Source organism: Mustela putorius, unplaced genomic scaffold (assembly GCF_011764305.1).
Source record: "Mustela putorius furo isolate JIRA1106 unplaced genomic scaffold, ASM1176430v1.1 tig00003853_pilon_pilon_pilon, whole genome shotgun sequence".
NCBI classification, from domain to species: Eukaryota; Metazoa; Chordata; class Mammalia; order Carnivora; family Mustelidae; genus Mustela; species Mustela putorius.
The window spans coordinates 26,429,313-26,457,303 of NW_025422005.1; the positions used below are offsets into that span (position 1 = coordinate 26,429,313).

General features: G+C 38.2%; 1 protein-coding gene across 7 annotated transcripts; it reads left to right on the forward strand.

Moving 5' to 3' along the window:
• The first annotated feature begins 1,595 nt into the window (after window positions 1–1,595).
• Window positions 1,596–27,458, forward strand: LOC101671873 (zinc finger MYM-type protein 1). Of its 7 annotated transcripts, none has more exons than XM_013046108.2 (9): window positions 1,596–1,684; window positions 9,447–9,622; window positions 10,755–10,827; window positions 11,030–11,279; window positions 18,304–18,478; window positions 22,201–22,354; window positions 23,839–23,976; window positions 24,160–24,200; window positions 24,737–27,458. In XM_013046108.2, exons 2-9 carry the CDS (start codon window positions 9,527–9,529, stop codon window positions 27,044–27,046), a joined length of 3,237 nt encoding a protein of 1,078 aa, XP_012901562.1. In that variant the 5' UTR covers window positions 1,596–1,684; window positions 9,447–9,526; the 3' UTR covers window positions 27,047–27,458. The 7 variants fall into 7 exon arrangements, with proteins under 7 accessions (XP_012901562.1, XP_012901563.1, XP_012901565.1 ...); XM_013046109.2 differs by having other exon boundaries at window positions 24,163–24,200; XM_013046111.2 differs by having other exon boundaries at window positions 10,755–10,824.
• Window positions 27,459–27,991: the final 533 nt, after the last annotated feature.

Consider the following 27,991-nt stretch of genomic DNA (forward strand, 5'->3'; position numbering starts at 1 on the left):
GGCTTAGTTGGTTAAGCAGCTGCCTTCGGCTCAGGTCATGATCCCAGCATCTGAGATCGAGTCCCACATCGGGCTCCTTGCTCAGCAGGGAGCCTGCTTCTCCCTCTGCCTCTGCCTGCCATTCTGTCTGCCTGTGCTCACTCTCTTTCCCTCTCTCTCTCTGACAAATAAATAAAATCTTAAAAAAAAACAAAAACGTTTACTATTGGCAGTAAAAGTTACTAACACTGCCTGATGGGGGTTTATGATTCTAATACATAAAACAACTATAACAAAAGGGTGGAGAGAGCATGAAGGGACTTATTTGGGAATAATATTTCTACATTCCACTTGAACTAGTAAAATACTGATTCTAAGTGGACTATGAAAAGTAAGTTATGTTTATTGGAATCACTAGAGCAACTACTAAAAAAATTATACAAAGATATATGGTCATAAACACAATAGTTAAAATGGAACGCTAGAAAATGTTCAAATTAGCCAAAAGAAGGCAGGGAAAGGAAACAAGGGGAACAGAGAATAAATAAAATGATACAATTAATAATAAATAAAATGAACTTAGTATATATTATATACCATAATAACCATTGAAGAAATTAAGTTCAGTTACCAACGTAGTATTCAGAATCACCAGAGGGTCTGAATTTGAGGTTAACTGCATAGGACATTTGGGGACCACAGAAGCAGGGGTCAGGAGGGCCTTTTGGTCTGGGCACAGACTTTTGATAATATCTCAGAAAGTATGGTCAAAGACAAGATTGCAATAAATTCATCATTCAACTCTATATATCTTCTATAATCCTATTATGATTTTAGGGATAGCGCAATTATTTGATCCTATACTTTTTTAGGCGTTGAAAGTGTTAAGTAGCATTTAAAATAAACCATGATTTTTGCACACTCTTTTGGGATTTAAAAAAAAAAAAAAGAGCGCCCCAAAATAGAAAAGACCTGAACTCGCTCAATATCACTGCAGATAATTCCTTTTACTGGGAATTTACTGTGTACCTGGAACTTAACCAGCATTGCCTTTCCAATCTTCACATGTCTATGGCAAAGGCGCTCTAATAAATCCTGTTTCAAGGATGAAGAAATTGGGGTGCCTGGGTGGCCCAGTCCTTAAGCGTCTGCCTTCAGCTCAGGTCATGATCCCAGGGTGCTGGGATGGAGCCCGGCGTTGGGCTCTGTTCAACAAGAAAGCTGCTTCTCCTTCTCCCACTCCCCCTGCTTGTGTTCCCTCTTGCTGTCCTGTTCTCACTCTGTCAAATAAATAAAATCTTTAAAAAAAAAAAAAAAAAGAAAGGGGGGGGGGATGAAGAAATTGGGATTTACATAAATTGCCAATAGACCCATGGAATCCAGTAAATTCAACGACCCCGCCTGAACTCTGAGTCCATCCCGACGTTGCCCTAGCCTTCAAGGGTCCAAATTTGGGGCCAACCAAGATGACTTCAAAGATCAGACGCTGGGCAGCACCATGAGCTCGCCCCCGCCCTCTATAGCTAATGGAACGCGGGTCTCTCCTCCTGCTCACCCACCCCCCCGCCCCCGGCCAGTGGCGCTGCACTGCAATGCGCATGCTCGGCCGCAGAGCACGGCGGGAAAGGGGCGGGGCCTGCGTGACCGTTTGGCGTCGAAGTTCCTTTGAGAATCCTCGTGTGGCCAGCGTCTCTGAGAGAAATTAGTAAGCCCCCTTAAGCGGCCGTAGTGTCGGTATTCATTCCTGTGCCTTACCGGAAAGGGGCAGAAAGTTTCGCCTCTCGGAGGGAGGATGAAGCGTCTAGTCGGGCCGGGGTCCTAAAGATGGGTCCCTGAGGGCGGATTCTGCCCTGTGAGGGTCGGGAGCTCGGGGTCAGGCCCCAGGATTGCGTGGTTGCCGTCTCCTTTAACCGTGTGCGCAGAGTCGGGGGATCCGTGCCCCGCGTTTCCAGCGTTTCTTGCCGCCGGCTGCCCCTGCGCCGTTACTGGGAGTTCCAGCCTTTGGTCTTTATCCGTGGCCTCTTTTTAAAACATTCACCTGGTCATACGTGTAGTTCTCCTTCATTAAGCAGTACTGTTTTCACAAACAACTTAAAAAAATCATGGAGGTCCTTTTCCAGTTAGATGTGTACACGGAATCTCAGCTAGAAGATTAAATAGTACAAAAGTTTGACTCGATAAATTCGGACTTGAAATTGGGATTGACTTGAATTGGGATTCGTTTATCGCTTTATTTCAGTGTATTGCTTTAGTGCCCAGGATTGTTAGTATCTTGGTTTGCACGGACTAGTGTTTGCAAACGGTACCTTCCAGCTTCCTCAGGTGCGGTTTCAGTAAGAGCTGAACCACCCGTAACACCTGACGGTAACTAGTGTTCTTCATGGCAAATACACAAGACGAGAAGCCTTTAACATTTATAACAGGACCTGAATTACAGTTAGCCCTGGCAGTGTCAGGACTCAGTAGTTTGCCATGTAACTCTTGGGCTGAGGCAGCAGCGTTCAGGGAGTAGATGCCCTTGCCAAAGTAGAGAATTTGCCTCCGGGTGAGTGAACATATACAGGTCGGAATCCAGAAAGGATAGGTGAAAAGCTGTAACCTTCCTCATCAGTGACACGGGTATAGAGAATTGAACTGCATTCACCTGGGTGGCAGGAAAAGCGGTTTTCTGAAAGTCAGTGTTACTATAGCACAAATTAATGCTTTGGACGTCTCCAGAATAATTAACATTTGGTATATGACACAGTTAACTGTTTATCTCGTGATTTTATTGTTTTTAAAGTAAATTAAAAAACACGTTTGCTGAACCGCAAAAGCTAGTGATTTACAAGGGTAAGCATGCTCTCTCTCCAATCTGGAATATCCTTTCATCATTGCTTTGTAGGCCCTTTAAAACCCAGCTCAGATTTTATCTTCTAGAAGACTGTGAACATTTTCTCTTCCCTCATTTCTGCTTTTTGCCTTGCATATGTTTATATTGTTACAATGATCCTGTGCTAGCAGAGTATTACAGAGTGTTGGGAATCCTAATTATCCCTCTAATTGTAGTATGTAGGCGCTTCATAAGTAGTGGCTCCCCACTGCCTATAGAATTAAGCGTGGAGGTTTTAATTTGGTTTGAAAAGCACTTAGCCTTGTGCCTCCAATCTTTCTGTCAAACCAGTAAGAGAGCTTGCAGAACACAAGTGGTATAAAACGTATTTTTGCAAAGTGTAATGAGGAAGTGGCTGTAATGCAAACACGTAAAAAGAGTATATCAGCTTGTGGACACATTGGTCCCTTTATTTTTCTTGTAACCATTACCACATTATACTATTTACTGTAGCTTTATAGAAAGTCCTCCAACTTTCTTTTTTGAGGTTGTTTTAGCTATTCTAGATTTTGTATACGTTCCATATACATTAGAATCACTTTGCAAATTTGGCAAAAACTGAGATTTTGATCTGTAGCTCAGTTTTGGGGAAAACTCATTTAACAGTATTCAGTCAAAGAGCATGCTGTGTTATTTATATCTTCCTTGATTTCTGTCAGCACTGTTTTGTTTTTAGTGTAGAGATCTGGACATATTTCATGAGATGTCTTCATATATTTGATGCTTTGTGATGCTTTAGAAATCGTTGTTATAAAGTTTTTTATTTTGGGGGACACCTGTGTAGTTCAGTTGGCTAAGTGCCTCTGCCTACGGCAGGGCTTGGGTCATGATCCCGGTATCCTGGGATCAAGTCCCACATCCCACTCCCTGCTCGGTGGGGAGCTTGCTTCACTGTCTGCTGCTCTCCCTGCTTGTGCACTCATTTGCTCAATCTCTCTCTCTCTGACAAATGAAGAAATAAAATCTTCCTTTTTAAAAAAAGGTTTTTTTTAGATTTTATTTATTTGACACAGAGAGAGATCACAGGTAGGCAGAGAGGCAGGCAGAGTGAGAGGGGGAAGCAGGCTGCCTGCTGAGCAGAGAGCCCCATGAGGGGCTTGAGACCACGACCGGAGCTGAAAGCAGGGGCTTAACCCACTGAGCCACCCAGGCGCCCCAGAAATAAAATCTTCTTAAAAAATAAAAATAAAGGTGCCTGGGTGGCTCAGTTGGTTAAAGCCTCTGCCTTTGGCTCAGGTCATGATCCCAGGGTCCTGGGATCAAGCCCTGCATTGGGTTCTCTGCTTGGCGGGGAGCCTGCTTCCCCCCCTCTCTCTGCCTACTTGTGATCTCTCTCTGTCAAATAAATAAAATCTTTAAAAATATTGACCTTCCTAAATTCACTTAATAATTGCAGTAATTACTTGGAGATCCTTTTGGATTTTAAATGTTTGCAACATATCATCTATAAATAATGACAGTTTTATTTCTTCTTTTTCAAGATTTCTTTTCTTTTCTTGCATTATTAACCTGACTAGAACCTCTAGAACAATGGTGAAGTGGTGAGATGAAGTTATTAAATGTTGATGTTGTATTATCCTGTGATCCTTCTAAGTTCACTTATTCGATTATTTTACTGGGTGGGGAGAAGATATTCCTTAGGATTTTTTATGTACACCATCATGCTCTCTACAAATAAAAGCAGTTTATTTACTTCTCCCTTTCCAGTTTTTATACCAGATTCCCATTGAGTATTTCACTTTAACTTAAAGAATATTCCTTAGCATTTCTACAGTATAGGTTTGTTTGTGATAAATTCTCATTTTCATTTATCTGAAAATCCCCTGATTTCACTTTTTTTTTTTTTTTTGAGATTTTATTTATTTATTTGACAGAGCACAAGTAGGTAGAGTGGCAGGCAGAGGGAGAAGGAGAAGCAGACTCTCCGCGGAGCAGGGAGCCAGATGTGGGGCTCATTGCAGGACCCTGGATCATGACCTGAGCCGGAGGCAGACCCTTAACAGACTGAGACACCCAGGGACCCCTTCACCTTTATATCTGAAGGATATTTTTACTGACTAGAGAATTTTAAGTAGGGGTCCACACCCCCTCCCTCCAGCTCCTTAAAGATACTCCATTGACTTCTGGCCATCATTGTTTCTGAGAAGAGAACAGTCTTTTTTCTAATTTTAGTTCTCCTGTAAAGTCTTTTTTCTTCAACTGCTTTTAAAGATTTTTTTTTTTAACTTTAGTTTTCATGAGTGTGATTATGATGTAGGTAGTTGTGTTTCCCTTTTATATTTACCTTATTTGTTACGCATAGAACTTCTTGAATTTGTGTGGTTTGATATTTTTCTTCATTTTGGGGAAGTTGTCTAGCCAACAGTTCTTCAAATATTGCTTCTGTTGTATCGTCTGTTTTCTCTTATTCTGAGACTCTATTTACATCTGTGTTACACCTTTTAGCCTTGTTCCGCATATTACTTACCTTATAAATATTTTTATCCTTTTATGTATCAATCTGAACTACTTTATACTATTGATATAAAATGTATTTATTTATAATTTCTGAATTTTATTTTACAATTCTCAAATTTCCATGACTTTTTTTTTTTTAATTATTCCAGGACTCTCCTAAACTTCTCCATCTTTTTCTCTATTTTCTCAAATGTCCTAGCCTGATAATACCAATATGCGTTTCCTATAGGTCTGTTCTTTTATCTTTTTTCTTTTCTCTCTTTTCTTTTCATTGGTTTTCAGTCAGTCTTATTTGGGGTTTTTTGTTGAGATGTACCCATAAATTTTTATTGTATTATGGATGAAAAAATTTAAAGACTCTAGGTGCACTTCCTCCAGGGAGAGCTGTTTTCCTGTAGGCAGTCAGATAGTTCTAACCGACTATATATATATATTCCCCCCCGCAACAGATTATATTGATCCTTTTGAGGATTAGTGTTACCCCTTTTTAGGGCTGATTTATTTTGGTTTGCCCTTTCTTCTAGGGAGTGGTCCCCTAGAGTCTCAACTGCAAGTCCAGACCTTTACCAAATCCCCTCTACCTTTGCTGGACTTAAATTTCAACTTTGTTATTAGCTCTGCAAAGCTACTAAAATCATTTCTTTAGACTCAACCTGCTGTTTTCTGATAGATTTTTTAGTGTCATACTCTGTAGATGTACATTTGGAAGTCAGCTAGTAATTGGAGGTGGAGGAGGATATTTGTATGCAAATTAGGAGGCTTGTTTCTCCTTGGTTCTGCTTTGTGGAACCTTTGTTCCTGTCCTTCATGCTTTGGCCACCAGAACTCCCATTTCCTTAGCTCAGTGTGCTGCTGTTTTCTGCTTGGCCTTTTTCCTCTACTCTGTCCTGTCAGGTGTGTTCAGGGGTAAAGCCTGTTAATTTATCTGTTGTGCCTGTATTTATCATCTCTTCTCTTTTTTTTTTTTAAGTTATCTGTACACCCAATATAGGGCTTGAACTTATGACCCCTGAGATCAGGTATTTTGTGCTCTGGCAACTGGACTGAGCCAACAAGGCACCCCTAGAGTTATTAGTCTTTTTTTTTTTTTTTAAGACTTTATTTGTCAGAGAGAGACATTGAGAGCTTAAGCAGTAGCCACAGTAGGTAGAGGAAAAGCAGGCTCCCCGCTGAACAGTGTACTCAATCTGAGGACCCTGAGATCATGACCTGAGCCTGAGACAGACACTTAACCAACTGAGCAGAGAGCCTGCTTCTCCCTCTCCCTCTGCCCTGCTTGTGCTCTCTCTCTGTCAAATAAATAAATCTTTTTTAAAAATGTGAATTTGGTTTTCTGCTTCATGATATAATCCTCTTTGGTTTAAATTAAAATGTTTTAATTGGTTATTACCAAGTAGTATTAACTAGCAGGAACATGTGCCACATTTATCCTAGGACTGTTACTACTCTGCGACATACATGGTTTATCCCCAGGTAAGACTAGTGGTAGACTATATTAAAGAAGGTTAAAGAGCACCTATCTGGCTCAGTTGGAGGAGCATTCAACTCTTGATCTTAGGGTCATGAGTTCAGGCCCAACTCGTGCTTCTCCAACTGAACCAACCAGGCACACCCAAAATAAAATCTTAAAAAAAAAAAGGTGGGGAGGATCTGGGTGGCTCAGTGGGTTAAGCCTCTGCCTTCAACTCAGGTCATGGTTTCAGGGTCCTGGGATCGAGTCCCACATCGGCTCTCTGCTCAGTGGGGAGCCTCCTTCCTCCTCCCTCTCTCTCTCTGCCTGCATCTCTGCCTACTTGTGATCTCTGTCAAATAAAAAAAATCTTTAAAAATAAAAAAATATATATTTTTTAATTTATTTGACAGACAGAGGCCACAAGTAGGCAGAGAGGCAGGCAGAGACAGAGAGAGGGGGAAGCAGGCTCCCTGCTGAGCAGAGAGCCCGACGTGGGGCTCGATCCCAGGACCCTGGGATCATGACCCGAGCTGAAGGCAGAGGCTTTAACCCACTGAGCCACCCAGGCGCCCCAAAAATAAAAAAAAAAAATTAAAAAATTTAAAAAAAAAAGAGGTTTCTAAGGCTTATTTTACTCTAATGTGCATCTTGTTGGAAAAAGAAGTACTGAATTTGTATTTCATGTATTTTTTTGCTCTTTTTGTTTTTTCTGATAGCTAAAGAAAAGTTATTTACTGTTTTCCCTGCTTCAGAAACCTATTTTAGATTAATTAATTACACTTTCAAGGTGTTTTCCATTATTTGCCTATTGGTGTGATAACTGACATATTTGAAGGGACTCCAAGATGCAAAAGCTCATAGATGCTTTGTTTTATTGATTTTTAGACTTGCGTATTTTCTTTCAGGTGAATGACAGTCTAGTAGTTAATTTCCTGTGAGTTTTGCTTTGCTGGGTATGTGTAATGTTCACATGGGCTGGGCAGAGGCCATAGAGCTTTTATTGCACTTCACAGGCCTTACTCATTCAGTTTTCTGCTCTAGAATAGGGACTTTCAGTAAAAGCTACCAGAAAAGTGGGGAAAGGACCAAAGATGAGAGAAAAGAAGATAGAACCAATTTGCTCTGGAAATAGGGGCATTGGGGCTGAGCAATCAAAAGGCTGTTGAAGGAGACACCTGGGTGGCTCAGATGGTTAAGCGTCTGCCTTTGACTTAGGTCTCAGGGTCCTGGGATCAAGCCCAGCTTAGCTCAGCTCCCTGCTCAGCAGGAGGGCTATTTCTCCCTCTACCTCTGTTCCTCCCACCTACTTGTGTGCACACAGGCTCTCTCTCAAATAAATAAAAATCTTTTAAAAAAAAAAAAAAAGTCACTTTTAGTTCCTAAAAACTATAAAATGGAATTATTTTTTAAGCCTGAATGTGCAGCAGTCTTCTTTATTTTGATTTTTGGATTTTAACTATCTTATCTAGTTACCAAAAAAGGAATCCATTAATGGGGGAGGAGGAGCAGGCATGAGGTATAATGGAAAATAGATTCAAAACATATTTAGAAGGTTTAGATTGACCCGCTTTGGTGATTAGATGTGGGAACTTTAAGGGAAGAGGAACTTAGGATTACCCCTAATTTTTTGGTTTGGGAGATTGGGTATATAGGATAGTTGATTTTACCAAGAAAGGAAACGTGTAAAGCAGGCTTTGGGATTTTATAAGAATATAGTATTAAGTCTCTTGAATTTGAGGGACCTGTGGAGCATCCGAGTGGAGATATTTAGTAAGCAATTAGGTATATGGGCTGGAGCTCAGAAATATAGGGGGAAATCAGCCTATAAATAATGGTTGAATCCAAGGTTATGCCCAAGGAACAAGTGAGAAAGAGTCCTTTGGAATTGTGCTTTGGAGGAACACAAATATTTTTATTTTTTTAAAGACTTATTTATTTGAGAGAGAGCGTAAGCTGGGGGTCGGGGAGAAGTAGAACAGAGAGCCTGAGTCAGAGCTCTATCCCAGGACCCCAGGATCATGACCTGAGCTGAAGGAAGATGCTTAACTAAGAACTAACTAAGCCACCCAGGCACCTCAGAACACAAGTATTTTAGAAGCAGGTGAAATAAATGTTTGAGAAGAGATAAGAGGAGAAATAGGCCTTGGAATCATAGGATTCAAGGAAACAGAGGTTCAAGGGTGAGGGAAGGGAGTGGCCAGAGAGAAGGCAGTAGCTTAGTATAAAAGTTGGATCCTTGAATGTATTTGAGTGTTTATATGTGAAGAACCAATAAGGAAGGAAAGAGGAGTTGAAGAGCATATAAATAGTAATCGGCTCTGTAAGAGGGCAGTGGCAGAGGAGAGGTAGTGAGCACAGGTATTTGGATTAATCTTGGATAGAAGACTGTTTTCTAAGACTATTTAAGTTAAAAGTAAACTTGTGTGTTTGGTGAGCTTATGCTCTAGGCAGGCCTGGGAGAATAGAGGTGCAGAAAACTAGTCCCAGAAGAAAGCGTATAGATAGGTCTACCAAAGAATTATATAACAAAGCTATGTTGGGGAGTAATGGATGAAGGGGAAAAAGCCAGTGTTGCATTGTGAAGGAACCTTGAGCCGTCCAAGCTGTCTAAAGACCCTTTCTGCTTTCAGAAGTTACCATTTTTAAAAGGACTAATTTTAAAATCAGATTCTCCCATCAATTCAGGTTTTAGGAACCTAGATACTATTCCCCAAGAAGAAATTCATTAGTTTGGAACAGGAGGATTCCTTTACATCACAACCAAGATGAAAGAATCACCGATAGATGGTAAATGTGACAAAGCAGGGACACCACAACTGGGACAGCTAGATGAAATTAAGACAGAACCTGAAAATGCTCAGGTAAATATCCTACTTTATTTTCTTTTTTGTAGAGCAGCATTTAAGTATGCATTTCAGTTATGCAGATGCTGGTTTAGGTGGTTGAAAACCCACAATCTTTATCTTCCCCTAAGCAGCTGGTCAAATAATGCAGGGTATATGGCATGAAGTGCCATCACAACTATATGGAAGAATATGATCTGAGCAAAAAATGGATGTTTTGGAATTGGGTTTTGGATTAATAAAAGGATTGCTTAGGATATTATGGGCCTAGACAAGGTTAACATATTTTGTTTTCATTTTTCTTAACTTGAAACAATATGAATAACTAATTAAATGTTATTATGGTCCTGACTCTACTTAGTACATTATGAATTCTTAGAATTTTTTTCTTTGTAATTATTTTGCCCAAATAAGTTCCATGTTTATTCATAAACTTCTTTAGATGTACTATATGCTAAAGAACCTGTAAATGATAGACTGACTCAAGCTGTTAATGTTCTGTATGTAATGCCACATTTCCTTAAAATGTTTATATATGAACTAGCTGAAATTTCTAAGGAAACAAAAAGTAAATTCAACTTTTAATTTATTTCTGGTATTCTGTTTAGAAATAGCCTAAAGTAAATCAGTATTAAGTAAGGATATGACTCCCATTGAGTTGGTGACACTGGGGAATGTTGTCCATCTAGGAAGTATTGGTTGCTTCTTCAAATCTATGAACATTGAAACACATAGATCATGTTTAGAGTGCCTGCTGCTCTGAAAAGTCCTAAGACTCATTCAGCCCTCTCCAACAACTTTTGTGTTTAAGGTCTTTATGAAGACTGTTAGCTGTTACTGAATAGAACTAAGGAGGTAAAATAGGTGTCACTATTGAGAGTGTCTCCTCTATTTGTGGTAGCTTACGGAAAGACTATGTGAACAAAAATTACTAAAGTCACATCTAGATATGATAGAATATAATATATATAATGTATAGAATATAATGTGTCAGCCAAAGGTCACCAAAAGGGGAGTGCTCACCTGTGGTTCAGTTCAGTTACACAATTCACTGCACAAACTTTAAACATAATTTATTATTATTTTCTATAGAATAACTAGTTGTTTTATGCACATTGAAGTCATTATTTTCTTTCTTTTTTTTTTAAAGGAGTATTGTCAAGCCCAGCAGCCTAAAACTCAGGAGAATGAACTGAAAATAAACACTACATTTTCAGACAGTGGTAATAGAATTACTTAAATTAATCATATTTATCCTAAACAATGTAATAGCCAGTTTATTCTGCTTTTTTAGAATGTCGTTGAATAGTGCATTGTTTCTTTGAGGTTTCAAGTCCAGAAGTAACCTTTAAAAGAAAAATAAAAGAATGCATACTTAATTTTACATAAATACTAATTTTTTTCCTTCCTGTTTTGTGTTTATAGCTCCACAGTTGACTGCAGGCATTCAGCTTTCCCTGACATCATCTGGCATGAATAAAATGCTTCCTTCAGTTTCAACCACAGCTATTCAGGTTTCCTGTTGTGGTTGTAAAAAAATTCTTCAGAAGGGGCAAACTGCTTATCAGAGGAAAGGGTCTACTCAGCTTTTCTGCTCCACGCTGTGCATCACTGAATACATTTCATCTGCCAATTCACCAGCTCTTCCCAGGAGAACTTGTTCAAACTGCTCAAAGTATATAATTCTAAATTATGTCCCTTTTACTTCCCTACATAGATTTTGATCAGAGTCTTAGTTGTAACTGTCTACATTTTCATTTTTTCTTTTCTTAACTTTTTTTTTTCTTTTAAGATTTTAGTTATTTGACAGAGAGAGCGAGAGAGCACAAGCAGGGGGAACAGCAGAGAGAGAAGGAGAAGCAGGCTCCCCGCCGCGCAGGGAGCCGGATGTGGGGCTTGATCCCAGGATCCTGGGATCATAACCAGAACCAAAGGCAGATGCTTAATCATCTGAGCTACCCAGATGCCGCTGTTTTCATTTTTTCTGAAGAAGTATCACCTTGGGTTAGTGAAAGGAAGCTGCTTCTGCTTTCAGTTCCTCTGTTAGATTCTTCCGACATACTTTTTTTGTTGAGAGATTTATGGAAATTAAAACATAAGGATTTGTTTCTCTTCAGCTTTAAATATAATGTGACTACTGAAACTGACTTTCCTACTCTTTTCATTTGAAATTCTCTATAAATGGGATTATTATATACTCATTTTATTTTATCATTTAACAGTATAGGGTGCAAACCACTATCACATTAATCATAGAATAATTTGGATCTTCCAAGTTATAAAGTAGCCAGGGTATAACATTATAAAATCATGTTTCTCGTAATGGTAAATGAAGTTATTTGATTCTTTTGCAAAATTGAATAGTCCTAGGTAAACAGGGATGGATGTAATTTTTTCAAGATATCAGTGAGCTACTGTTGGGGTTTGTATTGCTAACTGTGTGTGTGTGTGTGTTTATTTATTTGACTTATTTATTTGACAGGGATATATATATTATTATATAGGAAGTAGTAATAACTTTATAATGAATTAGTGGAAAATCTCCAAGACTTTGAGGGGTGCCTGGGTGGCTCAGTTGTTAAGCGTCTGCCTTCCACTCAGGTAATGATCTAGGGATCCTGGGATCGAGCCTAGGGATCCTGGGATCGAGCCCTGAATCAGGCTGCCTGCACCACAGGGAGCCTGCTTGATCTTCTCCCTCTGCTTCCACCACCCCATTCCTGCTCTCTGGCTCTCAAATGAATAAAATCTTTAAAAAACACACACACACACACAAAAAAACTTCGAACTCTACCCTGAGATGTATAAAGTATCAGTGTGCTTTGAGACTCCTATTGTAGTATAATTCTGGTTTGTTAAGTACTCATTAAATGCTAATGAATTTTAAATATTTTTGTTTCAGAACAAAAAACACATAAGCCGCTGGTTTTGTTTGTAAATATAATAAATTCCTTTCATATTTATTTTGGAATCAGATTGCCATAATTTAAATCTTGCTTCCTCCATTTACGTTTATATTGTGCAACTAATAGGAGCTGTATCAATATCATTTGGGAGCTTATTAAATAAAAATACAGAATCTCAGGCCTTACCCAGGCCTACCAAATCAGATTGCATTTGTTCCCAGATGATACATCTATATGCTAAAGTCAAACATTGAGAACTTCTTAGTATTCCCATTTGTTTTATTAAATGCACCTAAGAATTATGAGCATTAAATAATAGATTCAAGTGATCAGAACAATACTGGCATATAATAAGACCTCAATAAATGTTAATTATCACTGTTATTAACAAACTCACAAATCCTTTTTATTGGTTGCTTCAGCTCTTTGTTTGGCTGCTGCGTTGGGTATTATCCGTTGCTTTGAGTCTTACTCCCTGAAACAACCTTTCTCTTGTGTTTTTTCAACCCTTCAATACTATGTCTTTTTTCCTTTTTGCTAAGGGCTATAAGGCACTCTCTTCAGTCTGCTTTCTTTCTCTGCAGAATCATAAAACTGGAAGGGACCTTAGAGATCATCCAGTCCAAACATTTTCTTTTGGTTTTCAGGAAACTGAGGTCCTGAGAAGTTAAGGTATCATGTTACTGTGTTTGGAGTTTACCCATTATCCATCTTCAGCAGATCTCCCAGACAGATTGAAAAGGCTGAAACAGGAAAGATATAGTGTGTAAGTCATTTTCTAAGATGGAGAAATCCAATATGAGCAAAAATAATGAAAAAGGTTTTACTTCTTTGGAATACAAATTTTTTGGATACAAAATACTACTGTATAGGTCGGTAGAAAGTTGGTAGTAATGCTTAGGCTGGGAGAGGCCATCATTGTTCAAAGTAACCTGTGCTGCTTTTTTAGAAAAATTTTTTCTCCCATATTTATTAGCATCTTGTATTAATACATAGTTCTCAAGATTTTTTTATTTTAAGATTTTTATTTATTTATTTGACAGATAGAGATCACAAGTAGGCAGAGAGAGAGTGGGGAAGCAGGCTCTTCACTGAGTGGAGAGCCTGATGCAGGGCCCAATCCCAGGACCTTGGGATCATGACCTGAGCCAAAGGCAGAGGCTTAACCCACTGAGCCACCCAGGTGCCCCAAGATTTTTTTTTTTTTTTTAAAGATTTTATTTACTTATTCGACAGAGACACAACAAGAGAGGGAACACAAGCAGGGGGAGTAGGAGAGAGAGAAGCAGGCCTCCCACCGAGGAGGGAAGCCAATTCGGGGCTCAATCCCAGGATCCTGGGATCATACCCAAGCTGAAGGCAGACGCCCAGCAACTGAGCCACCCAGATGCTGCCATCGTTCTCAGGATTTTAGCTAATTATCAGCATTGAAGTTTCTTTCATAACAATGATTTAAAATCTGTTTTCAGTTAATGCAGTATTTATTCTGTTTCATTAACCAAATAAAAGTTATCTTTGGAATGGCATTTTAAATCATGTTGGAAAGATAAGACCTCTTTTGAGAGCAATGTATTTAAGAAGTGTCATTTCTGCACTTTAGTATCCTAGTTGAAACCAACCAGAGATTCTGATGGCTATCAACAGAGTTCAGAATATCCTGGTGCACTAAGACTGTGTAACACTTACATGTAGGAAAGTTCAGTCCTGTGCTTAGAGTTTGTTTAAGCTAATTTTAGGCACTATTAAGAAAATTCATTTTTTAGTTTTTTATTTGTAATGACTCCATAGATTAGAAACCAGGAATCTAGTATACTGGTAGCAGTAAATATTAGTAAGTATTTTCAGACTTCCATGCTTCTGCTGATGCAATTTCTTCTATCTCCCTTTCCATCTGCTAATTTTTTTCTGTTTTAAAGCTCTTCCTGAAATATCTTTACCTCTTGTCTGTTGCCGCACCATTTTTCCTCTCCTCTCACTAACTCCACCACCCACTCAGAGTCATTGTTCCATGACTTGTGTTTTAGTAGTGTTCATAATTCCCACAGCATTAATCATAAAATTAATGTTTGTTTGTTTTTTAAAAGATTTTATTTATTTATGTGACAGACAGAGATCACAGGTGGGCAGAGAGGAGGAAGCAGGCTCCCCACTGAGCAGAGAGCCCGATGCGGGACTCGATCCCAGGACCCTGAGACCATGACCTGAGCCAACGGCAGAGGCTTAACCCACTGAGCCACCCAGGCGCCCCCATAAAATTAATGTTTTTAAGGAAAGAATTGATACTGTCCCAGTTAGACTATGAACCTTTTCTTTTTTCATTTATGATTTTCTTCATTTATTTGAGAGGGAGAAGGAGCAGGGGAAGGGCGGAGGGAGAGGGAGAAGCAGGCTCTCTGCCAAGCAGGGAGCTGGATGCAGGGCTTAATCCCAGGACCCCAGGATCATGACCTAAGCCAAAGGAAGACCTAACTGACTGAGCCACCCAGGCACCCCTGGACTATGAACCTCTTGAGATTAGGAACCAGATCATACTCCTCTTTATATTCCCCGTGCCTAAACACTAGCTGGTACACAGTGAATCCTAGAAAAATTGTTGTCAAATGAAGTACAAGGATAGCACAATTCAGATACTGTCTTTAGACCTATATTTTAAACCAGTAAACAATTGATTCATGATAATGAAATGAACCTGTTAGCTTTGGTATCGTCTATTTAAGAAGGAGGAAAATCATCATACACTGAAAATTATAAGTGTTGAAATGTTAAAATAGTGTTGATTTTAGGAATATTTCATCTGGAAAACTATTAACCTGAAAGATTGATGTTCTGAGGGTTCTAAGTAGCCAGACATGGCAGTTCTCAAACATTTCTAGTCTCTGGACCCCTGTACACTCAAAAATTTTTGAAGAGCCAGCGAGCTTTAGTTGATGTAGTAGGTTCTAACTACCAATATATACTATGTTAGAAATTAAAACTGAGAAATTTTTAAGCTAATTTAAAAATAATATCTCAGGGATGCCTGGGTGGCTTAGTGGGTTAAAGCCTCTGCCTTCAGCTCAGGTCATGATCCTGGGGTCCTGGAATTGAGCCCCACATCGGGCTCTCAGCTCAGCAAGAAGCCTGCTTCCTCCTCTCTCTCTGCCTGCCTCTCTGCCTACTTGTGATTTCTGTCAAATAAATAAAATCTTTAAAAAAAAAATAGTAACTCAGTGCTTATTAACAAATACTTTTAATGAAAAATAGCCATATACATTAAGCATTATTTTACCAGTTTTGCAAACCAGTGTCTGACTGGGTTTTCACATCTGCCTCTGTGTTCAGTTTATTGGAACATGTTGTTTTGGCTGAAGTGTGAAAAAAATCTGGTACTACAAATATGTATTTGGAAAAGGGAAGAGTGTTTTTCAATAGCTATTTAGATTTTGTGGGTGCTCTTTGATACTCCACCAGAAAACAGGTAGTACTTAAAGGTTAGTTACAACGTGAACATTGAAACCATGAGTTTTTTTGTACTGTTAGGTTAAAATACATCAGTCTTTTCTATTTTGAATGGTTTTTTTTAACCCATGAAAGAGTGATTTTTGTTACATGCTATCATAATTTGGAAAATACTGGTTCACTGAGTTAGGTAGATCTTCCAAACGTTCGCATATTTCTTTTTTCTTTTTCTTTTTTTTTTTTTTTTACGATTTTATTAGAGAAGAGAGAGACCCAAGAGAGAGGTAGCGCATGAACATGAGCAGAGGAAGAAGCAGGCTCCTCGCTGAGCAGAGAGCCTGATACAGGGCTTGATCGCAGAACCCTGGGATAATCACCTGAGCTGAAGGCAGACACTCAACTAATTGAGCCACCAGGTACCCCTGTTGGCATATTTCTTTTATACAATATTTTAAAAATCACATCTGTTAAAATAAACACACACCAGAAAATCACCACTAATCTTACCAGGAAAGCTTAACTATTGGGAAGCAATCAAGTTGGAGATGGCAAATATTCCTAAATTCTGGTTTTCAACAAAAGCTCAACTTTTATCATTGGCAATGAATACTGCCAGTTGTTTATCTTGAAGTAACAATGTTACTTCAATTTTTGAGAAAATATTTGCCAGCTACCCACTCTGGATAATAGTTTGTTCTTTCAAGTAAAAATGTTTTCTGTGAAAAAAAGTAGCTACCTCAGGTTGTAACTCTTAACATTCCCATGTGAGATTTACATTGAGACAACCATCATACTTTAGTGTGCAAGAGAAGTTCTTAATGCTTGTGTCCCATATCACACAGAATACTAAAAAAAGGTGGTCAAGGATGAAGTTTAATAAAGTAAATGATTTTTACAGCAAATGTGTGGCATTGAGTAACACATACTAGGACATTTTGGTTCAACTGCCTTAATTTGTGCTAAGGCTCTGGCGTTTGACCCAGCATCATTTTTTTTTCTTCCAATGTATTGAGGTGAAATTCACATAACAAAAAGCCACATCAGTAGTAGTACACTGACCGTGTCTAGTTCAGAACATTTCTGTAACTCCAGTGTATCCAGTAGGCAATTTCTCCCCAGAGGTCTCCTCTCTCTCTAGCCCCTGGTAACCACCAATCTGCATTCTATTTATGGATTTATCTATTCTGGATATTTCATATTAATGGAATCCTACAGCATACAACCTTTTATGTCCATCTTTTAGCATAATGTTTTCAAGGTTTGTCTGAGGTTTATACGTATTATAATATATAGAGCAGCACTTCATTCCTTTTTTTGTAGCTAAGTAATATTCCATTGTATGGATATGGCACAGTTTGTTTATCCGTTCACTCATTGGTGAAAATTTGGGCTGTTTTCCATCTTTTAGCTGTTTTTGTTTTTCTTTTTCTTTTTCATTTTTAAGTAAGCTCCAGGCTCAGTGTAGGTCTTGAACTCAAACCCTGAGATCAAGAGTTACGTGCTTTACCAACTGAGCCAGCCCAGGGCCCCTATATGTTAGCTATATGAAATAGTGTATTTACACTTTTTTGAGTACTTATTTCAGTTCTTTGGGGTACATATCTAGGAGTGGAATTGCAGCAACCCGGGGTTGATTTTGCACTATCAGTTCAAATGTTAACATAAGGATGGGATGCCTAGGTGGCTCAGTTGGTTAAGCAGCTGCCTTCCGGCTTAGGTCATGATCCCAGCGTCCTGGGATCGAGTCCCACATCAGGCTCCTTGCTCAGCAGGGAGCCTGCTTCTCCCTCTGCCTCTGCCTGCCATTCTGTCTGCCTGTGCTCGCTCGCTCTCCCTCTCTCTCTCTCTGACAAATAAATAAATAAAATATTTTTAAAAAAAAAAAACATAAGGAGAAAGGCTTTTTGGACAAATAATATTTTAACAAAATAATTTTGTTTTGGCGGACCCCTCTAAAAGTATCTGGAGGATCCCTGGAGTTTTTCAGACCATATTATGATATCCTCTGTCTTGCAGATTACAGAGTTGGTCAGGTATGAATATGTGATTTCTCATCATCATTCTGTTATCACTAGCACTAACTAATATAAACTAGGTAATCCTCAAAACTGCTATCAGTTGTGTTTTATAACCCCTACTTTATAGATGAGGGAATCAACATTTGGGAGTATGAGTATTCACCCATCATTATGTAATGTAAGTCCTGGAACTAAATGCCAAATTCAGGTTTTCTTATTTCAAGGCTGATGTCAGTGCTGTTGCACAGTCTAAAGGTGGATGAAATGGGAGAGGGTTACTTGAGGGAGTGCTTTAACTTATAAAAGTGTTTAATGGTACCCTTGTTTTTCTTTTTAGAGACATCTTAAATTTAAAGGATGTGATCAGTGTCCAGCTAGAAGATAATACCTCTAGCAAGAATTTTTGCAGCCAATCTTGTCTTTCATCATATGAAGAAAAAAGAAAAGCATTTGTTACAATATGCACTAATAGCGTTTTAACCAAGTGCAGCATGTGTCAGAAGACTACTGTTGTAAGTTACATTTTTTTTTTAAACTTTTAGGGATTCTGATTATTTTGCTTAAATATTAGAGTTTTTACTGAACTTTTTTAAATCCTAGATTCAATATGAAGTAAAATACCAGTATGTGAAACACTGTCTTTGTAGTAATGCCTGTTTTCAGTTTCACTCCAACAACCTCATCACAGTCTGTCTTGAGAACTGTGGGGCTTCCTGTTAAACTGTTTCTAGCCCATTTCATATGCTTCAGTCCCATTACTCTAATAGTTCAAAGAGTGGAGTGCCTGGGTGGCTCAGTCAGTTCAACATCTGACTCTTGATTTCAGCTCATGTCATGAGATCAAGCCCCACATGTATCCCACTCTGCTCAGAGCAGAGTTGCTTGTCCTTCTCCCTTGCCCACCCAACTCAGTCACAGACTCACTTTCTCAAATAAGTAAATAAAATAGTGAAAAAAATCATTCCGAGTATTCTAGCATATAAGCAGATAGGAATATATGTTGCATGAAGTAAGAACCACTCCATTTGAGGCACCTGAGTGGCTCAGTCGTTAGATGGCCTTCAGCTCAGCTCATGATCCTAGGGTTCTGGGATCTAGCCTCCTACTCAGCGGGAGGCCTGCTTCTCCCTCTCCCACTCACCCTGCTTGTGTTTCCTCTCTGTCTCTCTGTCAAATAAATAAAAATCTTTAAAAAAAAAAAAAAAGAACCACTCCATTTGAATTTGACTACATGGGACTCAAATGAAACATCCAAGACTGAGTCTCTTCATTAGTTCACTTGTGGATGGTGCCACTTTAGGAAAATGTGGGGATCAGATTTTAGTACCATTGGGAATAGTTTCAGTTGATAGGGTAGTGAAGAAGATTAAATAAAAGACTCTTGACAGTTTCTCTTACATAACGATTCATGATAAATGCTATATAGAGATTTTCCTCAAGAATCTCAGGATGATCTGGCCTTCAAGAAAAGCCAAGCACATAAAAGGTTGTTTATAAACTGCAAATAAAGATAGCAGGGGGGCTCCTGGGTGGCTCAGTCCTTAAGCATCTGCCTTCAGCTCAGGTCATGATCCCAGAGTCCTGGGATCAAGCCCCCCATCGGGCTTCCTGCTCTGCTGGAGGCCTGCTTCTCCCTCTCCTGCTCACCCTGCTTGTGCTCCCTCTCTCACTGAGTGTGTGTGTGTGTGTGTCTCTGTCAAATAAATAAATAAATCTAAAAATGTATATATGTAGTAGAAATAATGGCCTACTGATCAGTAAGATTCAACCACAAAGTGTTTTTAATTCTATGTTTTCTTATACCTAAGCAAGGTTAAAATGAACCCAGAATGTCACATGCTTTTCTAAATGAGAAATAATTCCCTATTTCTGGTAGGACAGCCTGGGGTGTGGGAGGTTCTGAGAGCAGAGAAGCTGGGTCCTGCTTTGGTGGACTAAATGAGATTAATGCAGGGATACTTGGGTGGCTCAGTCAGTTGAGCATCTGCCTTCAGCTCAGGTCATGATCCCAGAAACCTGGGATCGAGGCCCACATCAGGCTCCCTGCTCAGAAGGGAATCTGCTTCTCCCTTTCTACCTGCCACTCCCCCTGCTTTGTGCTCTCTCTGAAAAATAAATAAAATCTTTAAAATAAAATAAATGAGATTAATGCAGTTAATGGTCTGAACCCCTTTCATGAGGTAGGGTTGAAGTTGTCTTACTTGTTCAGATGATGCTTTGAGACCCATTTCTACTCCATAAATTCTTCCTTAAAATCATGCAGTTAGAGATAGGATTCTCATCAAGTCTGAACAACTCAAATAGGTCATTTGTAAGCCACATCCTTTTTTTTTTTTAAGATTTTATTTATTAGAGAAAGTGAGAGACAGCATGAGTGGAGGGGAAAGGGCAGAGGGAGAAGCAGACTGTCCACTGAGCAGGGATCCTCATGTGGGACTCGATCCCACGACTCTGGGATCATGACCTGAGCCGAAGGCAGATGTTTAACCGGCTGAGCCCCCAAACCCCCAGGGCTTTTCAAAATATATAAAAAGTCATACTAGTAAAGTATAAAAGAATTTTCAGAGTTATGCTCTGTTTTTTGTTTCATTGTTCCTTTGCCGATACCCTGTTTTTCACAGAAGAAAATCTGTATTTTTTTTTTTAGCATTTATTTATTTGAGAAAGAATGGGGGCACAACAGAGGGAGAAGCCAACTTCCTGCTAAGCAGGGACCCTGATGTGGGACTCAATCCTAGAATCTTGGGATCATGACCTGAGCTGAAGGCAGACACTTAACAGACTGAGCCACCCAGTAGCCCCTGCATAAGATATTTTCATTTGTCCTTATACTTATGCCCCCCAAAAGCAGTTTTTGTTCAACATTGTCTTAAGTCCAGGAATGATGGTTCCTGTTTTCAGTAGAAACAATAGATGGTATGTCTCACAGTTTATATCATTTATCATTTACCTTTGAACACTTACTGTTTCCTGAATGCACTATATTCTTTTTTTTTTAAACTGAAAGAATTTTTTTTTTTTTTAAAGATTTTATTTATTTATTTGACAGAGAGAAATCACAAGTAGATAGAGAGGCAGGCAGAGAGAGAGAGGGAAGCAGGCTCTCCGCCGAGCAGAGAGCCCGATGCGGGACTCGATCCCAGGACTCTGAGATCATGACCTGAGCCGAAGGCAGCGGCCCAACCCACTGAGCCACCCAGGCGCCCAAACTGAAAGAATTTTTTTTTTTTAAGATTTTATTTACTTATTTGACAGAGATCACAAGTAGGCAGAGAGGTTAGGCAGAGAGAGAGAGGAGGAAGCAGGCTCCCCACTGAGCTCCGATGTGGGTCTTTATCCCAGCACTCCAGGATCATGACCTGAGCCCAAGGTAGAAGCTTTAACCCACTGAGCAACCCAGGCGCCCCCTGAATGCAGTATATTCTATGTATTTTACTGCTTATATGCTACTTTCTTACAATATGCTTGTAATTTTTACCATGAGGTTAGCCTAGAAAAACAGCGATTCCCACAGCTGTTTTCTGGCTCCTTAGTACCAATGGAAGGCTTTCCTGAGTTAATATTCAAAGTGGAATTGAGGAATGAGATATGATTTTAAGACTTTAGTTTATTTATCCAATTGGCTTTGATTGCCTGGAGTGATGAACATATTCTGTGACTTCTTTCTTCATTGCTTGCATATATATTACTGCGGCTACTAAAATCTGATAAATAACACAAATAGTGATTTATTGACTCTGTTTCTTTCATTTTTGTCACTGTGATCTGTAGTGCCTTTTTTTCTCTTCTTTTTAATTCAAGTTAACATATTAGGGTATTATTAGTTTAAGGGTGGAGTTTAGTGATTCATCAGTTGCCTATAATACCCAGTGCTCTTTTTTTTTTTTAAAGATTTATTTATTTATTTATTTGAGAGAGAATGAATGAGAGAGAGCATGAGAGAGGAGAAGGTCAGAGGAAGAAGCAGACTCCCCAAGAAGCTGGGAGCCCGATGTGGGACTCGATCCCGGAAGTCCAGGATCATGATCTGAGCCAAAGGCAGCTGCTCAACCAACTGAACCACCCAGGCGCCCCTCATTATTTTTTTCTGGTTTTTAAGAAAGTATAAAAATGTGGCTTTATTATCATCACTTGTCATATTATAACTAAGAGCAGTAATGATGAGTATATTTTTGTTTGTTACTAATATATGTCATATACCAGGAATATGAATATTACTTTAATCTCTAAACAGAAACCAACCAAAACACTTACATCTGTTCCTTGCAAATCATTGAAGCCCTCAGATGAAATGATTGAGACCACCAGTGACTTGGGGAAGACAGACATTTTTTGTTCTATTAATTGTTTCTCTGCTTACAATAAAACTAAGATGGAATCATCTACAGGTAATACTTATTTAGCAGTTATCAGAGGTTTAGAAAATGTTGAAGAATATTACTGCTTTCCTTTATAACCTTGATTCATCTTGAAATTAAACTGACTTAAGAGTCAAAACAATGCAAAATTCATTGCAAAAAAATGTTTTCCAGGCGTGCCTGGCTGGCATGAGCATGTAACTCTTAATCTCAGGGTCATGAGTTCAAGCCCCACATTGGGCAAGGAGCCTATATTTTTTAAAAAAGTTTTCCAGTAGTGTTTTGTTTTTAAGATTTATTTTATTTATTTTAAGATTTATTTATATGACAGACACAGCAAGAGAAGGGAACACCGCAGGGAGAGTGGGAGAGAGAGAAGCAGGCTTCCCACCAAGCAGAGAACCTGATCCCAGGACCCTGGGATCATGACCTGAGCCAAAGGCAGATGCTTAACGACGGAGCCACCCAGGCGCCCCTCCAGTAGTTTATATAAAAGGAAGCCTACTTCACAACCAAAGATTTAATATTTATTTGTAAAGATTTTTGTGTTAAAATACAGAATTTTGTACTTAGCCCTGGTTTGTAAAAACAAGGTTACTAGCCACATTTTTATAGGAAATAGAACTAGTTGAAAATACTTGGAAGTTCACTAATAGAAAAGCACAAGTAACCCAAGGCCAACTTTATATTCCATCAAAGAGCCTCATATATGACCATTGGTCCTATTTATTTAAAGTAAATGAAGCCATGGGCTTGTACATCATGTAAACTGGCTCATTATAGAAATCTTTGCAATACTAGCCTAGACACCAGTCTAGCTCCATTCTTGTTGAGGGTTATGCATCTTGAAGGAGTTAGAAATGATACCCATTAGGGCGCCTGGCTGGCTCAGTTGTAGAGTGAGCAACTCTCAGTCTTGGGGTTATGAGTTTGAGACCCATGTTGGGTATAGAGATTGCTTTAAAAAAAATAACATCTTTTTTTAAATGATGAAAAATGATACCCATTGGGAAATTCTTATTCCCCCCCCTCATTGGGAAATTCTAAAGGAATCTCTTTCTTTGTGGGTAATTTCTGAGAACTTGTATGCAAAGGTAAAATAGGTTAAAAAATGGAAAATATAAGTTACCAGTCTAAGGTTATTAATGTGTTTTCCTAAAGAACCCGGCCATCCTTAAGCCATACTCCCAATATCCAGCAATACCTAAAGCTATTAGATTTTAAGATTTTGTTTATTTACTTACTGGACCAAGAAAGGGTGTGTACAAATAGGGGGAGCAGCAGAGGGAGAGGGAGAAGCAGGCTCCCCACCAAGTAGGGAGCCAGATGTGGGGTCAGTCCCAGAACCGCAGGATCGTGACTCGAGCTGAAGGCAGACACTTAACCCACTGAGCCACCCAGGTGCCCCAGGCTATTAGATTTTTGCATTGTTTGTCAAAACATCTGTTTTAAACAGTGCTTTCTGATTGATTGATTCTGCTTGTTTTTTTAGAAATCTTTTTATTTTTTTTCAGTAAATGTTTCCATGGTACATGATGCCTCAACGGATACCTTTTCTCCAAAGAAAGATACAACTCCAGTTATAAGCAATATAGTGTCATTGGCAGATGCTCGTGTTTCCCTACCCATCATGAACTCTGATGTCTTACAAGGTAAAATTGATAGGAAGGATACTTGACATACACACTGTTTTCCCATCCTTGATGAATCTATCTATATTCTAAGGTTGTTTTGTTGTCTGATATGAAATAAGCAATTGTAGTTTATGATGCTATTTTATAGCATATATTTTACAGCACGTAAGATCTTGAATTGATGATACTCTTTTATTTTAGCAGATACAGTATCTTCAGTAACAGCAAATGTCATTGTAGATGTAAGTTTTGTCCTTAATATTTTTGACACTGTCTTTTCTTTTTTAAGCATATTTTGTGCATATATGTGTATGTGTGTGTGTGTGTCCGTATATATATATACGAGCATATTCATTCCTGTTTTTATCTGAGAGCTCAAAAAAGTTGAGCAAGAAACATCTTTTGGTATTCATATTCAATCTCCCAAATGTCGGGTTTGACTTCAAATTATTAATAAGAATATTTAAATAGAAGTATTATTAGTCACAGTTTTTCCTCTGGGTTCTTTATTACCCTTTTCAATATTCTAGGTCACATGAGCAATAAAAATTATTTTTATTACAATTACATACCAAAAGATTCTTTGAACCTTTAATGCTAAATCTAGATTGCAACTTTATATTATAAATAATTGTTAATGTTTCCCCCTAGTGGAGCTCATATTTTAACTCACCCATTCATTTTATTGTGTTGTTAGAATAGATACGTATGATATTTTTAATCATTTGAAAACTGTTCAAACAAATGCTTTTCTCTTTTTCTCCCTAAAATTTCTAAGAGTTTACCCAGTGAATCAAGTAGTGGTATTGCTACTAGTAGTGTTGAACAGCCAAGCCTTTCACCATCTTCATCAATACCCGGTCAGCCTACGGTTGACTCCAGCGTAGAAGTACAAAAAGATAAAGTGTCAGACCAAGATGCTTCATACAATATGAAATCTATGAAAATAAGTGAAGGACTGTGTCACCCAAAATTTACATCCAGAGTACAAAAAATTAAAGATAAGTCACAAAACATTAAAAAATCCTGGTGTTCAAATTTCCAACATTTGAAAAACAATATTAAAAAGGATGTGACATTCTGTTACTCATGCCAGTTGTTCTGTCAAAAAAATTTTAATTGTGGAGGAGAATCCTTTACAGCGCAAGGAATTTCTAATTGGAAAAAGACTCTAGAAAAATTCAGAAAGCATGAAAAAAGTGAGATGCATTTGAAGTCATTGCAGTATTGGAGGGAGTACCAATTTTTTGATGACGCTGTCAATGATAGTTTATCTATTCATTCAAAACAGATTGAAGGAAATAAAAAGTACCTAAAGCTTATAATTGAAAATATTTTATTTCTTGGGAAGCAGTGTTTACCATTAAGAGGAAATGATCAGTCGATTTCATCTGTGAATAAAGGCAATTTTTTAGAACTGCTAGAAATCAGAGCAAAAGATAAAGGAGAAGAAGTATTTCGACTTACAAATTTACAAGTTGACTTCTATAATAGTACACAAATTCAAAATGATATTATTGAAATAATAAAGACTGAAATGCTTCAAGATATTGTGAATGAAATCAATGCCTCCTCAGCTTTTTCAATAATATGTGATGAGACAACTGATAGTGCCACTAAAAAACAGCTTTCGATTTGTGTAAGATACCCACAAAAAATGTCAAAGGCTGTCTTAATTAAAGAAAGATTCTTGGGTTTCATAGATATTGAAGAGATGACTGGGACTGACTTACATGGGACTATCAAAACTTACCTGCAGCAAATTGGAGTTGATTTAAATAAGATATGTGGCCAGGCCTATGATAGTACCACTAATTTGAGGGGACAATTTAATAAAATTGCAGCAGAATTCAAGAAAGAAGAGCCAAGAGCTTTGTACGTACATTGTTATGCACATTTTTTGGATTTAACAGTAATTACGTTTTGTAAAGAAGTGAAAGAACTCCGAAGTGCTCTAAATACTCTCAACTCTTTGTTCAACACTATTCATATGACTGGGGAAATGTCTGCAAAGTTTCAAAACATTTTTAAGCTAAGTCAAAACAAAACATGCAAGAAACATACATCAAAATCATGTTGGACAGTCCATGATCATATATTACTGTCTGTGATTGAGGGCCTTCCAGAGATTATTGAAACATTGGAAGTTATATCAAGCCATTCTTCAAACACAAGTTTAGCTGATGAATTGAGTGACTTGTTAATACTGGTTTCCAAATTTGAATTTATCTTTTGTTTGAAATTTCTTTATCGAGTGTTAAGTGTTACAGGAATTCTTTCCAAAGAGCTTCAAAGTGAAACTATAGATATTTTTTCATTGTCTTCAAAAATAGAAGCAATTTTGGAATGTTTATCATCCGAAAGAAATGATGCCTATTTCAAAACTATCTGGGATGGAGCAGAGGAAATATGTCAAAAAATAACCAGTAAAGGTTTTGAAGTTGAAAGACCTTCTTTTCAGAAAAGAAGAAGAATTCAGAAAACAGTAGATCTTGGCAATTCAGATAGTATGTTTTTTCCTACTTCAACAGAAGAACAATATAAAATTAATATTTATTACCAAGGATTGGATACTATATTAAATAATTTAAAGCTATGTTTTTCAGAGTTTGATTATTGCAAAATGAAGCAAATTTCAGAACTGTTATTTAAATGGAATGAACCATTAAATGAAACAACAGCCAAACATGTCCAAGAATTTTATAAACTTGATGCAGACATCATCCCAGAACTTAGATTTTATCGGCAATATGCAAAGCTTAATTTTCTCATAGATTATGATCATATCAACTTCATCAATCTTGGCTGTTTGTTTATCCAGCATGGTCTTCACAATAATATTCCCTGCATATCAAAATTACTATATACTGCTTTGTCTTGGCCAGTTACTTCAAATGCTGAAAATTCATTTTCTACACTGCCCCGCCTTAAAACATATTTATGTCATACCATGGGACAAGAGAAGCTTAGCGGTCTAGCCCTAATAGCTATTGAGCAGGAACTGGTAAATAAACTGATGGAACCTGAAAGACTCAATGGCATTGTGGAAAAGTTTATCCATCAGATGAAAGAAACTAACACTTGCTAGTTCAAATTTACCTAAAAGAATTTTGTTATTTCTGCTGGAATGTTTGTTTTATTTCAAAATTTTATCTCCTAAGAAAAAGATTTTTTTTCATCAGAACATGTAACATTCACTTGATTCAAAATTCAAGAAACAGACTGAAAAGAGAAAAGTCTCCTTCTCCTTTTCAGTACCCATTCCCCCTCCCTGTAGTGTTTGTTCCTCAGATATCCTCCTGGAGATATTTTTCACGAATAGTACTCTGCAGTCCACACTGTTCTTCAGCTTGTCCACTAAACATATTTTTGAGATTGTCCTATACCCATGCATAAAGAGTTTGTTGATTTTTTTATAACTGCATAAAATTTCATTGTATGAACGTACCATAATATATTTGAGCAGTCCCTAACAATAAACACTTTAATTCTTTCCAGTATTTTGCTATTATAAATAATGCTGCATTTAATAACCTTGTACAGGGGAGCCTGGGTGGCTCAGTCAGTTAACCATCTGCCTTTGGCTCGGGTCATGAACTCAGGGTACTGGGATCAAGCCCCACATTGGGCTTCCTGCTCAGCAGTGGGGGGTGGGGGTAGCCTGCTTCTCTTTTTCCCTCTGCCTGCCGCTCTCCCTGCTTGTGCCCTCTGTCAAATAAATAAATAAAATCTTTCTTAAAAAATAATAACCTTGTATGTAATTCCACATGAGTGAGTTACTGTAAGATAAAATTTTTAATTAGAAATACTAGGTCAGAAGATTTATGCATTTCTATTCTTGATAGATGCTGGCAAATTGCTTTCTATAAGAAGTATGCCCATTTATAGTTCTACCACCCATGTGTGGGATTGCCTGTTTCCTTGAATCTTTATAAGCAGTGTTCTGAAACATTTTGATCTTTGCCAGTCTGGTTAAAAATCCCAGTGAAATTTTGTATTTTCACTTAAGAATAAGGTGGGGGGGACGCCTGGG